At 31.2% G+C, this 16,238-nt stretch overlaps 3 protein-coding genes across 3 annotated transcripts in view; 2 read left to right on the forward strand and 1 right to left on the reverse strand.

Annotated features, from left to right (window-relative positions):
- Positions 1-5,072, forward strand: part of HELRODRAFT_98434 (hypothetical protein) — a 7,988-nt gene extending 2,916 nt beyond the window's left edge. The window contains exons 6-17 of the mRNA XM_009016054.1: positions 1,161-1,257; positions 1,577-1,689; positions 1,870-2,040; positions 2,106-2,403; positions 2,513-2,715; positions 2,833-2,990; positions 3,340-3,469; positions 3,662-3,812; positions 3,925-4,035; positions 4,143-4,369; positions 4,620-4,748; positions 4,837-5,072. Of these exons, the coding sequence (XP_009014302.1) occupies positions 1,161-1,257; positions 1,577-1,689; positions 1,870-2,040; positions 2,106-2,403; positions 2,513-2,715; positions 2,833-2,990; positions 3,340-3,469; positions 3,662-3,812; positions 3,925-4,035; positions 4,143-4,369; positions 4,620-4,748; positions 4,837-4,977 (1,929 nt within the window). The 3' untranslated portion in view covers positions 4,978-5,072. The remainder of the gene's footprint in view (positions 1-1,160; positions 1,258-1,576; positions 1,690-1,869; positions 2,041-2,105; positions 2,404-2,512; positions 2,716-2,832; positions 2,991-3,339; positions 3,470-3,661; positions 3,813-3,924; positions 4,036-4,142; positions 4,370-4,619; positions 4,749-4,836) is intronic.
- Positions 5,073-12,653: 7,581 nt separating this feature from the next.
- HELRODRAFT_76235 (hypothetical protein) lies at positions 12,654-13,923 on the forward strand (the record flags this gene model as incomplete). The annotated part of the gene is made up of 7 exons (XM_009016055.1): positions 12,654-12,720; positions 12,809-12,864; positions 12,985-13,051; positions 13,146-13,275; positions 13,367-13,505; positions 13,569-13,674; positions 13,826-13,923. 7 exons carry the CDS (start codon positions 12,654-12,656, stop codon positions 13,921-13,923), a joined length of 663 nt encoding a protein of 220 aa, XP_009014303.1.
- Positions 13,924-14,351: 428 nt separating this feature from the next.
- Positions 14,352-15,474, reverse strand: HELRODRAFT_75878 (hypothetical protein; the record flags this gene model as incomplete). The annotated part of the gene is made up of 4 exons (XM_009016056.1): positions 14,352-14,445; positions 14,569-14,738; positions 14,987-15,069; positions 15,399-15,474. 4 exons carry the CDS (start codon positions 15,472-15,474, stop codon positions 14,352-14,354), a joined length of 423 nt encoding a protein of 140 aa, XP_009014304.1.
- Positions 15,475-16,238: the final 764 nt, after the last annotated feature.

Genomic DNA, 16,238 nt, shown 5'->3' on the forward strand with positions numbered 1-16,238 from the left:
AATAATAATGATTTAGATACAACGGTGTTATTTGAAAAACATTTCTTTATAAACAAATTAAGTTATTGTGTGTTTTTGTGTTATGGAAAAATTCAACGTTTTTTCAATGTGTATCTGTAACAATGCAAATATGTCAGAAACTATAACTTGTAGCTAAATAGTGATCATAGTAACATTTGAAGAAAACTAATCAATGAACAAAATAAAACTTAAATCATGTTTCTAGAGTGAACCGTTTTCATTTTACAAACCAAAAACTGCGTTCTTTTTCAAAATTTTCCAATTTTTCGAAATTTCAACCTTGATGAGGCACGGGTTAGCATTATCCAATTGAGCTAAAACTTTACAAATGTCATTTTTTAGTCAAGTGGCACAATTTAGGAGGTTCCCCCGATAAGATTTCGAAATTTTTTTTTTTACATATAGCGTTGTAACCACCCTAGTGTATATATTAAAGTAAAGCTAGGAGTATAATATAGTAGGAGTATAATCCTTTCAGAGCTTTCATTATGACATGTTCCTGAAACATTAAAAAGAACTGGAAATGAATCTTTCTTGCAATAATTTCATGTTTGTCTTGAAATTTTTTTAATTGGCTGTTCTGTATTATACAAAGAGTTTCTGTTAACACGAAAAAATATGACATTAAATATCTTAATAAATTTATTCACCTGCCATTGCCTAGCACAGTTAAGCCAATTTCTGTCAAAAGCTTTTTTGAAGTTTATGAAATTGTATACCATGTTATATTTATATAGATATGGTAAGATATGGTATCACTTTTGTTTAGATTAAAGTTTTCAGTTCCAGCAATAATTTTGAATGTGTAAACATTGATTTTATTTACAAATGTGATTGAAAAAAATTATATCTTCAAATTTCTGTTATGAACCAACGCACCAGACTCTCACAAATAAATACTTGCTTTTTATTTTAGCCTAACATTGTATTGCTTGCTCTACAATATATACCTCATGCTTTCAAGTACCCAAAGTTTCAAATTCTCAAATCCTACTATATTATTCAATTGATGACGATATAGGATAATGGTTTATGAAGTAACAAATTAACAGTTGTAGTAACTGTAGGAATAGAACTAATTTTTAAACGATGTTGATGATCAAAAATTACAACGTTCAACTTGTCATTTTGACTTACAGACACGTGGAGCCATCATGTTCATTCTGGCATTCCTCTGCATCATGTTACTGGATCATGATCTGGAAAAGGAAAACTTACAGCACCACCATTCTAATTATATCTTTTGGCATTATTTGCTGTTTGTTCTCTCTGCCCTTATTAATTATTTTGTTTTGCAAATATAATTAAATATCAGTTTCATAGAATGCCTGAGAGAAGCAGACTGTCACGTTCAAACATAATGTTTAACAGTTATGTAACTAGTAGAATCAGAATGTTCTAAATATTTTTTTTATATAATTTTATGAAAATATAGCCAAAGGGAAATACTTTTGTACTCTACTGATTTCTTTAACGTCTGTGATGTTGTATTTGATGCATCCAATGTGCACAAACATTTGGACAATGGACACTGATGAAATGATTGGATGTGCACCTCTTGAAGGTCCCTCCTCCTCCTCTTCCACCTCACTGAAAGACCGACACGAAAGTTTCATGACGCATCTCATCGACCACGTCATCAACCTCACCGGCCTCTCAGACCACAAGGTTTGCATTGTTAATACTTATTCTAACTAGCAATATATACGAAACACTTTTTTATGCCTGTGCTTGTCTTTTGATTGATAAGTGTTTTTGCAGTTATTTTAATTAAAAGCAAAAATAGTATAAATATAAATAGGGATTTGTTTCTCAAATATTTAAAATGTAAATATACTTTAATGACAGGGGGGTGTAATACTGATGGCCATAACTTTGTGTTCATCTGTCTGCTACAATGTGGCCTCTAAAAGCTTATCACTGGATATTGAAGGTTCAAAGAAGATGAACGCCATTTCAACTCTCATCTCATCTGTTATACTTCTTCCATGGTTCCTCTTGGTCACATATACAGACGAGGTTTGTAGTGCATTTCAAATTTATTGTACCTACTTATTTTATTTTTTTTTTACTCATGCATGCAGGTCATCTCTGTCTCGTGGTCGTCCATTCTTTTGCCGCTAATTTTTGTATCATTATCAGTTGTGGTCATTGACTATTATGTCGAGGCAATCTGTCTCACAAAACTGGAGTCCACAAAAACGATTCAGATATCGAGTTGCGTTGTTCTGGTTGGAGCGGTTGTCATTGCATCGTTGTGGGATCATCCCTACGTTGCAAACGTCTACAGCAACATCAATGCAAATGTCGAAAGCATGCTCGTTCAACACGAACATCAACTCTCTATTGGAGTCATTCTAAGTGTCATATTTTTTGCCTATGGTCAGTTTGCTCTTGTGAATTATCGTCATATATTTTTGATCATTCCTGAGACGTACATCTTTGGTACAATTTAAATTTGTAATGTTTTTTTAACCCTACTTGTCTGCAGCATTGTACATATTAACGAAACCGTCGAAACGAAGTCGAGGCAGTCTGGTGGGTTACTGGGCGGGTGGTCCACTTTACAGTTATGCTGGCGATGCTCTCCACCGAACATCTCATTCCTTCTTCATCATTGCTAAGAACGTTCTACACAAGATACTCGAGGAATCTGATTCTAGGAAAATATTTTACTATCTATGTGTCAATCTTGTTAGCTCTTGTATATTTTTCCGTTGCGAATTTCATTTGGATCATTTTAATACGTTTTAACAATATTAGATTAATTGTTATTTTTTGTGTTTGAATTCATTATTTCATTATATGCAGTCATTTACATTTGTTGAATTGGCTTACGGGGTCTGGACAAACAGCCTGGGCCTTATATCAGATGGCTTTCACATGTTCTTCGACTGCTCAGCTCTCGTGATGGGCTTGTACGCTGCTGTTATGAGCCACTGGAAGGCCACAAGAATATTTTCATTTGGGTTGGTCGTTGTTAGTGCTGATAATAATGACTGATCATCTTATCCATTTTCTGATTCGCTCCACATTCTACAAACTTTCTTTTTTAAATTAAATACATGCGACGAATTAAAATGTTTCTAAAAAGTTGGATAGTTTATTTGTATTAACTTTAGCTGAATAAAAATCTATGCTAATTTGTAGTAAACATAGAACCAATTGGTAGACTATAAGTTCATTTAGATTTTTGATTTATTAGTTGAATTTTTGGTTTGTTAGGTTAATGCGTGTTTTATAAGTCAAAGTAAAAAAAATTAATTTTTTCCAACTTCACTTTTAATAGTTTGGCTATTGCTTTGAAATATCGGACAGGTACGACAGAGTTGAAATCTTATCTGGATTCATCAACGGATTGTTCTTAATGGTCATTGCTTTCTTTGTTTTCATTGCTGCCTTGTCTCGTCTGCTCGATCCGCCGGACATTAAAACTGATAAGTTACTTGTGAGTTTGCTTTTTCTGGTTTGGCAAACTAGTACATTTTCTTCAGGGTATAATGATCTTTTTCATAGTTTTTTAAATATTTTCAGTTCAACTATTTACTCTGAACTAATTGAATAATTAGAGCAATAGATATTGGTATGTAGTTTATATAACATGATAGCAAAATAAGTTCATCGCAGCAATTTTTGACAGTTTGTCTCCGTAGCGGGTTTCTGTGTCAATCTGGTTGGGATTGTGGCATTTAGGCACACACACTCACACGGTGGAACTCCCTGTCATAGTTCATCTAGTCCTGGCAGCCATCCACATCACCAGGAGCGTCCTCATTCACATTCGCACTCAAGTGAGTCAAAAAACAACCTTTACATATAGCATCAAGATTTTCAAAGATATTCAGGTTACTCAAAGAGTTAATTTATATTTTATAAAGTACATCTTTTTTGAAAATTGTTAAGGTCACGGTCACTCACACGGAGGTCACAGTCACTCACACGGAGGTCACAGCCATTCAGAATGTTCGTCCGAGTCACCTTCAAGTCACACTGTACACAATACAAACATGGAAGGTTTTTACTTCTATTAAGAATTTTTTAATTTTGCTTGGAAATAATTTACAAAGTAATTTAATATGTCGAATATTTATTCAAGTTTTATATGTTGCTCGATCACCTAGGAGTATTTCTGCACATATTAGCCGACACCCTTGGCAGTGTAGGAGTGATTATATCTACCATCCTCATTCAGACATTTGGCTGGAGGATAGCTGATCCTCTGTGTTCCGTCTTCATTTCACTTCTCATTTTTGTTAGCGTCCTACCTCTTGTTAAAGAAACGGCAAAAATTTTGATTTTGAAGACACCCGATGAGTCTATGAGAAATTTGGCATCAGTTTTGCAAAAAGTAATTTTTTCGTTTTAACTTTATTCTAAGTTTATTCCTTTATAATGTACTAATTTTAAATCAATATTTACCTTCATGGTATATTTATTTGTAGTTACTCATATATATATATATATATATATATATATATATATATATATATATATATATATATATATATATATGAGTTTTTTTTGAATATATATATATATATATATATATATATATATATATACTATATACACATACATATATATGCTTTGATTAAAAGTTGAACACGATGGATGAGGTGGTAAGTTACAGTGATGAAAGGTTCTGGAGACATTCTGCTTCCGTGCTTTGTGGCACAATTCACATTCAAGTCAAGCCCGATGTTGCGGAGCAAAAGATTGTACATAAGGTTAAAAATTATTGTGAAATGAACATTTAAAGGCCACTATTTGTATTTTACTATTTTTTAATAAGACTATTAACATTTTTTATTTCAGATTACGGCAATGTTCAAAGATATTGGCTTCAACAATCTTTGCATTCAAATCGAGAAACCGGCATTTTATCAGCATTTAGCTGGTTTGGGAATAAATAACGAGAAGACGAGAATGATTATGAAAAATTATGCTTTTAAATGATGAATGTCTTTTTGTTAATTCTATTTTTTCAATTGTTATAAAATTTTGCATATAAATAAAAAAATAGCGAAAATAAAAGGCTAATGTAAAAGGGGCGAATTTGATGAGTATACTATAGCATACTCGGGTAATGCCAGTGAGGTGGTGAAAGCTACCAGCTGCAATAAGTAGTTCTACATTTACATTTTTATGCTGACTCTCCGAAGAAAACTTAAAATACGTACTATGCGTGGTGCACCGTCTCTGAACCCTTGCCCGGAAAAGTAACGATTAGAGCTCAAACTCGCATTTTCAAAATGGAGCTAATCTTTGGAACGTCGTCTACCATATTGGCTAACAATTTAAAAAAATTAAATTTTAACATTTTAAATAAAAGCAATATTCCGTAATTAGTTAATATACTATCGTAACTTTTGACTCGAACGATAAGAAATCATCCTCCATCTCCCATCCAGAAGTAAGCTCCTTGTTTAACCGTTGAACGTGAGCGAAGGCCGTTCTATTTATTCTACTTATATGTATCAAACAGTATCTTATTGAACAAAATAGTATCATAAAATGAATAAAGATACTTTTTTTTAATTTAAAAAATTCTCAATTTGATTTCACTGCGATATCGATGATGATGATGATTGTGACCTGACTAATTAAAAAACATCAAATAAAATTTATAAAATAGGATGGGTATATCGTTGAGAAAACGTTGGGGGAAATGACGTCATGTTAACAGTAGTAATTTTACTAGATTGTAGTTGATCAGCCTGTATAAAGGTTATATTCAATTCCTATCAAATAAATTTAACCAAATATCATACGCAGGCAAAACTAAATAAAGAAATATATATATATATACATATATATACGTAGTTATAATACATTTATAATATTGTATTTACACATTCAAATTGTACAATTGTGTAGTTTCACATTATTTTGAATTCTCTCGGAAAAATTTAAACCTTTTACTATATATATATATATATATATATGTATATGTTACTTTTATCAACAATTATTAAAAAATTTTCAATTTGATTTCACCGCGGTATCGATGATGATGATTTTGACCTGACTGATTAAAAAGCATCAATGAAAACTTTTAAAATAGGATGGAAAATTTGTTATATTGGGATATTCGTATATAAAGCGAGCAAAAGTTTAATATAAAAGCGCTTATAAATCTATGCATATTGACTCAGCTTGGCTTGGCTCGTCTTGAAATTGGATGTTAAGCTAGGTGTGGTCTCAAACAATTTGGAATTCTCAGAAAAATTTGAACTGCGTGCGCACATATGTAGCACTGATTACTGTTGCTTCAATAATGAATTTATATACTATATATATAAAGCTAGCAAAATTTTAATAGAAAAGCGCTTATAAATCTACGCATATTAGCTCAGCTTGGCTTGGCTCGGCTTGGAATTGGATGTTAAGCAAGGTGTGGTCTCAAACTATTTTGAATTCTCCCCGAAAAATTTGAACTGCGTGCCTACATATGTAGCATTGATTACTGCTGCTTTTATTATGAATTTATATAATATATATATATATATATATATATATATATATATATATATAATATAGAGTAACTAGAATCCATGTATACAAATATTTAACAAGATTTAACAAATCCAAAAAGCAATATAGCAGATTCAACCAGCCAATCAGAAAGTTTCGAAGGCGTTCGTTCGATGACGTCAATTTAGTACGGTTAGCATTGTGGTTAAGACTGTACAATAGCGTACTACATACATTAAATATGTTTTTTACTGATGTGAATGATTGAAATGATGAAAATGTATGGTTGAAACGAGTATAAATAGGAGCTGAAACAACATGAAAATCAGATCAGGCATTCTTCCTCGCTTGAAGCAGTCTGTCTGATCTCATTTATTTTATTTTTATAATTTATTTATTTTTATTTATTTTATTATATAGAGTTATATAGAGTTATATTATATAGAGTTATGTAGAGTTTGCATGTCTGTGGTTTGTATGATGTATTTTTTATATTTTAGGTGGGTTCTTTAGCGGTTGCTAATACATACATACATGCATACATCACGTTTGTTTGTGTGGTAGTATTTTATGTTCTGTTTTACTCTTTTTTCTCTTCCTTCATGAGTCTTGAGTTAAGTTAATGAAACATAGGTAGGTGAGATTAAAATTAATTTATTATATAGGTAGGCTAGGGCATAAGGTAATTTAGTTACATAGGTAGGTTAGGGACTTCTATTCTTTTACTTTACTTTGTGGTGTGTTTTTTGTTTTTTTTGTTATGTTTCACACCATACATATAACAGGTACGCGGTGGTTTCAGGTTTCAGTGAGATTTTTATTGATTGAATGTGGAAGTATGCTAGGTTATATAGAGTTATATAGAGTTATATAGAGTTATATAGAGTTATATAGAGTTATATAGAGTTATATAGAGTTATATAGAGTTATATAGAGTTATATAGAGTTATATAGAGTTATATAGAGTTATATAGAGTTATATAGAGTTATATAGAGTTATATAGAGTTATATAGAGTTATATAGAGTTATATAGAGTTATATAGAGTTATATAGAGTTATATAGAGTTATATAGAGTTATATAGAGTTATATAGAGTTATATAGAGTTATATAGAGTTATATAGAGTTATATAGAGTTATATAGAGTTATATAGAGCATAAATCCTATATAGATACCGTTCATTGCGGTTCTTTTCTTTGCCGACCGGTCGGCTTCTTTGTGTTTCTCTATTTTCATTTAAATTAATTAAATAAATAAGATTTGTCCGTTCATTTAGGTTCTTTCAGGTTCATTCATTCAGGTTGAAGCTTCCGGAGGAGTTCATCGTGGAAGATCAGAATGGTTGTGATGTCACGCTACGTTCGTTCATTCAGTGTCAAAGAATGCACGCCTGGCTGGGGTTCGTTTTACGGTTTCTTTGCGGTTTCTCTTTTTGCCAATTGGCTGGCTTTTCCGGCTGGCGGGTTTCACCGCGGTTCGTTTCTCTATTTTCATTTAAATTAATTAAGATTTTTTTATTTCATTCATTTCATTCAGGCTGAAGCTTCTAGAGGAGTTCATCATGGAAGATGTCAGGCTACGTTCATTCATTCAGAGTCAAAGAACGCATGCCTGGCTGGGATACGTTTTATTCTTTTTTCTCTGTAATTTAACAATAAGTAAGAATGCTCACACGCGCGCACACACACACACAATTACATTAAATAGCTATATAGGTAGGTTAGATAAGCATAATTTTAATTGTAGGTAGGATAGATAGGAAACATCCAACACTAATGTAGGTAGGCGCGTAAGTTTATCGCTTCTATTTTTTCTCGCATGTACATTACACGCATTAGCGTATTACACACACACACACACAATTGCATACATAAACACATATATTAGTATTTGAGCGTAATTTTATTTTCAATACACATTCTAATTTATTATTACTAAGGTTGAGAATAATTTAATTTCATAGGTAGTTAAGGGCAATAATGTAATTCTAGGAACAATCTTGTAATGTAAATTAAAACGCTGTATGTGTATCGATAGGTAGGTTAATTATAAGTTTTATATTATTATTATTATGTCGGAGCCCAAGGCATTACGTAGGTGGTGGGGTGGGTGCCGAAAGGCCAATGAATTGGGCTCTTGAGTTTTGTAATTTTAGGTAAGCTAAGGCCATAATGTAATGAATAGGTAAGTTAAGGCTACGTTGTAACACATACTCATTAATAGATTTAGGGTTTAAGTTTTATATTATTATTACTAAGTTGGAGCCCAAGGCATTACGTAGGTGGTGGGGTGGGTGCCGAAAGGCCAATGAATTGGGCTCTTGAGTTTTGTAATTTTAGGTAAGCTAGGGCTTAATTGTAATGAATAGGTAAGTTGAGGGTACGATAGCTGATAGACTCTGAATTTCAAAGTCCGTTGTCAGAGGTAAGCCTTGGTGGCCAGTGGTGAACCGGCAATGGTTTACTATCCGGACGGCAATGGTTTACTATCTGCACGGTAATGATTTACTATGCGGCATGGCCATAGTCTACTACCCGCACGGCTTCCGGACGGCAAATGGTTTACTATCCGCACAGCAATAGTCTACTATCCGCACGGCAATGGTTTACTATCCGGTGCCCTGGCTGTCGGTGAACCTCTGTGCAAAGGAGGGAGAATGAAGGGGGACTTTCGACTATCGTACCATTAACAATTTAATATAGATTAGTTAAGGTAATTGAATAGGTAGATAGGATTATTTTTATTAAGCAATTTGAGACGCAGGCACCGCTAAGCTTTCTGATGAGAATATTCTCTTTATCTTTCTCCATCCCACGGGTTGTGTTTCAACAACAATCTCGAGGAAGACTGGCACCAGTTATGAAGGACAATGTAGGAACCGGAAGGCATTCATCATTCTGCCTTTGTGGAATGGACGACGGTAATTTTTTACATTTTACTCTCTTTATTATTTTAAGATATTATTTATTTCCCACTATTTTTACTTTATACTTTTTTGCTTCTAAAATTCTAACATTCATTTACTTTAAACAAAATTTGTCTACAGGATGATGAGAGGTGGGCAGTGGTGGGAGTCAGCACGTTTCAGATGGTTGTCTCATGATGATTTACGTATGATGATGGTGTTGTAGGAAGAATCAGCGCGTTGGCTGTTCGACTGACAATCAGAAGTTCGGATGAAATCATGTGTGCCGACCAGATGATGGCGGTCGGTGCAATGAAGTACAGTAACGACGATTTTTGAACTAAGGTTTAATAGTTTCGTTTTTTAATTTTTCTCATTGATTGATTGATTGGTTGATTGATTGATTGATTGATTGATTCATTGATTCATTCATTCATTTTATCACTCAATCTTTCAAATTATTTTTCCATTAATTTATTTTTTTTAATCATTGAATCATTAATTAATTCATTGACTCTTGACTCACTCAGGCATTCAACATTCTGCCTTTGTCGAACGGACGAAAGTAAATTTTTTTTTACATTTTACTCTCTTTATTATTTTAAAATATTATTTATTTGCCATTATTTTCATTTTATAATTTTTTTCTTTTAAGATTCTAACATTCATTCATTACTAGGCTAATAAAAAAATTTGACTACAGAATGGTGGGTTGTGGTGGGCGTCAGTACGTTTCAGATGATGGTCCCATGATGATCGTTCCGATGACAATTCGAAGATGACAATAAGAAGTTTCTGGAGAGTACACGCGCGCACATTTACGCACATACATCAATACAACACACACATACACAACATCCATTCATTCGGTGTCGTTGTTATGCTTCTCTTCAACTTTTCTTTACCGGACTTAATTTTATTCATAGGTAAGTTAGGGATTGAGATGAGTTGAACAATCGTAGGTAGGCTAGGACTTAATATTTGTTAAAAAGTTTCTAGTAAAATAAAAACGCTAGAATATGTAAAATAAAATACCTGAAACGTGTAAAATTCCTAAAACATAGAAATACAAATTTGTAGGTAAGTGAGTTGAGTTAATGATTATAAGTAAGCTAGGGCCCTGAGAGTAATTTGATTGTAGGTAAGTGACTGAATACTATTCTTGCGACTTTTTACTAGTTTTTTGTGATGTGTTTGTTTTCGCTTCACAGCCCCACACCAACAAAACAAACTACATTTTATTCTCGTCGTCACCTTAAATTTTACCTTTTGAACAATCTTTTTAATAATGTCTATTTATTTATTTAATTATTTATTAAATGTTGACTGGTTTCTAGTTTTTTTAATTTGGTTATATAATTTTTGGATATTTCTTGATTTAATAAAAGCAACTATTGTGTTTTTCTTTCTTTACTAAAATCTCGAAATTGTTTGTAGATCTGTACATTTAAGTGTTTGTTCGAGTTTGAACAAGCCTTGCAAATATTTTTCAAATATGGTTGATTGATTGGTCGATTGGTTGGTTGATTAGTTGATTGAATGAATGGTTGGTTGGTTGATTGATTGATTGGTTGATTGATCTCATAGTATTGTATATATGAAAAAAAAATCCGATTAAGCCAACATACGGCTTTACTTGGCCACTGTATTTTACCAGACAAAAGCAATTTCTTTATTTATATTAACAAAAATAATTGTGAAATGAATATATTGACTTATTTAAAGCATTATATGTAAAGAAAACCCCCATGACACTTTTGTATGAGACCCAGTAAGCCACTGCAGTAAGCCAACGTATGATTTCAGCAACCATAATTTCTATGAGCACCAGCAGAATGTAAAATATTCATTGAATATAATGAAGATAGTTGTTCAAATAACAATTTTGATCTATTTAGGCCGTTTATTTCATGAGCAAACAAATTTTTAACATGATCGAATAGTGTAAAAAAGGGTGACTTTAGTTCAATCCTACAAAGCCAACCTTCGGCTTCACTAAAAAGCCACCGGATTTCACTGGACCAAAAGTATAATTTTTATATTCAAATTAACAACAATAATTTAATAATACATAATTTTATTTAATAAAATCATAATTTTATTTAATAAAATTAAAGAGAATTACTACAATGTTTTAAGCATATTAAGTCAAGTAAATATTTCATATAGCTTGCTCGTTAAAATCCATGCAATTTCGTAAGCCAATTGAATAATCCAAGCATGTCAAATAGCCTGACTCTTGACTCGAACGATAATAAATCACCCTCCAAATCTTTTCCGGAAAGAAGTAAGCTCCTTGTTCGACCGTTAAAAGTGAGCGAAGGCCGTTATATTTATTTTAGTTATGTGGTATATACATGGAATTATATAACATATTAATATATTATATAACATATAATATATTAATTATATGGAATTATATATAATTCAATGGGTATATACAATATATAATTTTTTGCCGCTTTTCAAACTTTAATTGGCTTTCCATCATTTGCAGATTTTTGTTTAAAATATTGTTTCAAGAAAATTTCACTGAAACAATGGGCGATAAAGTTGAATTGCTAGAAAAAGCGAAAAAGGCGGCCGCTTTTGCTGCCGTTGATGAATTCGTGACGGTAGGTTTTCGTTGTTTTTGATGTTTAAGATCTATTTTGTAACTAATGATGATGCATGTGTCCGTAGTCAAGCCGAAAATTGTCGTTGGATCATGATAAAAATAAAGGTAGGGCACATGTTCACCATGTGTTGTGTGGCAGAATTTGATATTGAGTTGTAATGTAATTCATTGAAAATTAATTGAATTAATTTAATTTAGCATTTTAATTTTCATCTAACCAAGATCAATATTTTTTTTTATTAAAATTTGCGTAATATAAGTTGTAGCATCATAATTAATAAAAATAATGAAACATTGAAGAAATATGTAGCTACTGTACTGTAGTTGTGCTTATACAAATTGTAGGAGGCTGGTTTGTTTTAGTTTGGTGCTCAATGGTCATAGTATGACCATAGTATGAGAGTCACTGCCAATAATTTCTGTAAATAATTTGTTTTAATCTTTGAATGTTTGAATTTTTCATATTCTAAAAAAATTTATCTCAGATCATTTTATCAATGACATTTAATTATTAATTTTCGTAGAGAACTTAACATTAGTTGCAAGCCATTTTACTTTACATATAAGTTTAAAAACAATAGGCATAATATTTGGCTTAATTCATATTTAAAATATTTGTTTTATTATATTTTGACATGCAGGACAATCAAGTAGTCGGCATTGGCAGTGGGTCCACAATTGAATACGCTATCAGACGATTAAGTATGTATGTTTGCCTTGATTGTTCTTTGTCAACTGAAATATTGTTGATTTTTTTTTTAATATTCAATGTTTAATAAAATCTTTCTAGATGAAAGAGTCATCAATGAAAATTTGAAAACTATATGCATTCCTTCATCTTACCAAGTATTCAAAAAAGATTTATTAAATTTTTTATAATTTGTTGTTCAATTTTATTAGTTAAGATAAACATATATGCAGTATATACTATTAATATAACATATATACTAATGATATGTTATCAAGGCACTGAGAAGTTTGCAGTCCTTTGAATCTTTACAGATCAGTACTTTGGACAGAAACCCAGAGGCATGTGAATCAGCTTTGTTTTCATTTTACTTTCATTTTAATTGCAACTCACATGGTTGATGTTATAGTCAAAAACTACTTATTTATTCATCAGATAGATGTGGCCATAGACGGGGCAGATGAAGTTGATGGAGATATGAACCTTATAAAAGGAGGAGGTGGCTGTTTGACTCAAGAGAAAATTGTCATATCATGTGCTAAGAAAGTTGTCATCATTGCTGATTACAGGTTCAAAAATGCCTTACACTACTAAATTTTTATTGCTATTTTCGTTAAATTACACTTTTCTACAAATAATGTTTTGTTTTTCAAATTACAGAAAGGATGTGCAAAAGTTTGGACAGTCGTTTAACTTCATCCCAATTGAAGTTATACCAATGGCCCAAAGACCAGTTCTTGAGAAGATCAGTAAAATGTTTGGTGGCAAGCCTGTGCTTAGAGAGGCCAAACAGAAAGCTGTAAGTTACCCATTTGTCTCAATTGTATTTTATTTACTTATTTGAATCATGTTTATTTTCAAGGGACCATTGGTGACAGATAATGGTAACTTCATAATTGATTGGTTCTTTGATAAAGACAAAGATTATGATTGGAATGAAGTAAACATATCGTTATCTCTTATACCTGGTTAGCTATTTTAGCACTTTTTCAATTAATTACTTATAATTCATTGTCATGTTTGTATCTTAAACTATTTATTACCTCAGTTAAGTATATTGTTAAAACATCAGAGACTTTATTATTTACAAACTAAATTAATTACATATTTTGATTCTAGGAATTGTTGAAACGGGTTTGTTCATTCAAACAGCCCACAAAGTTTTCTTTGGAGCAGCTGATGGAAACGTCACATCAAGAGGAAATGACAAATTATAATATATTATAGTCTTTGTTAATTTAACTCGTTAAATTTGTGTTAGTGGTTGTGTGTGGATTTATAAAGGCACTGTTATGTAATTCAAATACGTGCATAAATTAATTATATGCCGAAGCAGTTTTTATTTAAACAAATTAAAGTTTTTACATTTCATACTTTGTATGTGCGTTCATATTTTAAGATTCATATTTTAAGTTTTGAAAATAATATTTTATTACTATTTATTAAGGCGTATCTATTTTGCATTTTTTATTTTTGAAATGTAGAAATAAAAAATCAAAGTGTTGCATTCCTACCGCGACTATAGATTTTACATTGTAATTCAGTTCACTTAAACTGAACATGTTATTTCAATATACCTTTTACTTTGTCATAACCATCGCATGTAATCGTATTGTTGTTATTTATAAAATCGTGAGGAAAAGATTTAGATATCATGATTGCCAGGAGACGACCTGCTTTGTTTTTTCAACGAATGTTCTCGCTTTTCTCTCAGAATACCGTGTTTTGCTTTTTCTTGCCTTGAATTTTAATAAAATTATGTAAATTTTTTCATTTGTTCAAGTAGTATTATTTTCATAAAATTCATTTAGCAGATGAGGGAGTGAAGCAGACCACTAGTGTTAAATCAAGTGGAAGTAAACCTTGATTTTATTTCCTCTATCTCCTGCTGTGATGGAGTGTACGTGTTCTCCTGGCAAGCCCATATAATGGTTCGTATCTTGTCAAAACAATCCGCTTGATTCAAAAGTTGTTTCCTGGTTTTGTCTGAGGTGACCACTAAGTAGCCATCCTTTGTTATTCTACCTGCCTCCTTATATGTGCGTTCAAATATTCAGTTCAATTAAAAGTTAAAATTTCAAAAATTGATCAAAAAACTAATGATACCATTTTTATAAATAGGGAATATAAAAACTATCATAAATATGCCAATTTTTCAAATCAATGCTTTTTATACACAGATAGCAAATCCAAACAAATAGTTTTTATAGTATGATCATATTAGCTGTAGACGGGGCTGAAAATGAAAATATTTTACAAACAAATTTAGGAATTAATTACCTTTATTTTAAGTTTTTCTTTCAGAGGTTCTGGAATCCATTTTGCAGATGGCACGTGAAACCGTATCTCAACTTTTGTATTTACTGTTTATAAACATGTTTTTATTTGTCAAGGGTGAATCATTATAGTCATTATCATGCTTGGAGGCATTCATTAACAATGAAACACACATGTGATAAGTTATCCACGAATTTTACATGTACACATAATCATAATAGCTGAGCTCACACAAATGTGAACCTCTAACAACTGAATAGAATTTTATAAAATTGTTTTTTATGAAATGTCATAAAACATTCAGATCCATTTAATCTGATAGATGAGATAGCAAATTAATGGAATGATGTTTCGTTGAGCATACACACAAATACAAACATACACAAATGGAACAAATAAAATAATCTCTGATAACCTTTGTTTACATTTTGTCCTCCTGGCCCAGAACTTTTTGTATATGAAATTTGTAACTCATCTAATTTTAAGTTCATAGATGAAAGATTTTACTATTTAAACAAATTAGGTGATTTGTATGTTGAGTTTTTACATTAATATGGTGTATTAATCATTGCAACATACCTATGGGGATATAACCAGAAAATTTGTTCTTGCTGGCATCGACTTTCTTGAATAGAAAAAAAAATTATATTTAAGAAAACAAATATTCAACTACTTATTCTTCAATATATGACACAATTCCAAATTAAATAATAAAAAATAATGCATTTTTTAAATTGTTTAATAGATGTTTCATAAATGTTTTATTAAGTCTAATAAATCCAAGAAGTTATAAATAACAAAATATTCAAAACTTTTTCCAGAATTAATTTAATCTTTGTGACCACATTCAGCTCACTATATAAGCTTTCCATATATTTAGTTAAAAATTTTTAAAAAGTAAATGTCTCATTGAAGTCCAAGCAGAGTTCATTATGGAAACATAGGAAAGGGCAATTTCAAGGTACAACTCTAAAGACTTATTAAAAGAAATATATTTGTGATTTACAAACCACACTCAAACTAGTAGAAAATAATATTAATTTAGTTTGCTGATTCAGATAAAAGTACATAAAAAAGTTGTATACATTATGTACATAGGCAATTGTTACAGCATAATAAACTCCAATGAATTCATTAAATTATAAAATTCTCAGTAAACGTAAGAGACAATTGGACTGACAGTGTTCATTTCTTGTAAGATTTTAATTAATAAATTCTCTTTATATTTTAAGCCTATATTATTGAATTTAACTTT

This window comes from Helobdella robusta, assembly GCF_000326865.2.
Source record: "Helobdella robusta unplaced genomic scaffold HELROscaffold_17, whole genome shotgun sequence".
NCBI lineage: Eukaryota > Metazoa > Annelida > Clitellata > Rhynchobdellida > Glossiphoniidae > Helobdella > Helobdella robusta.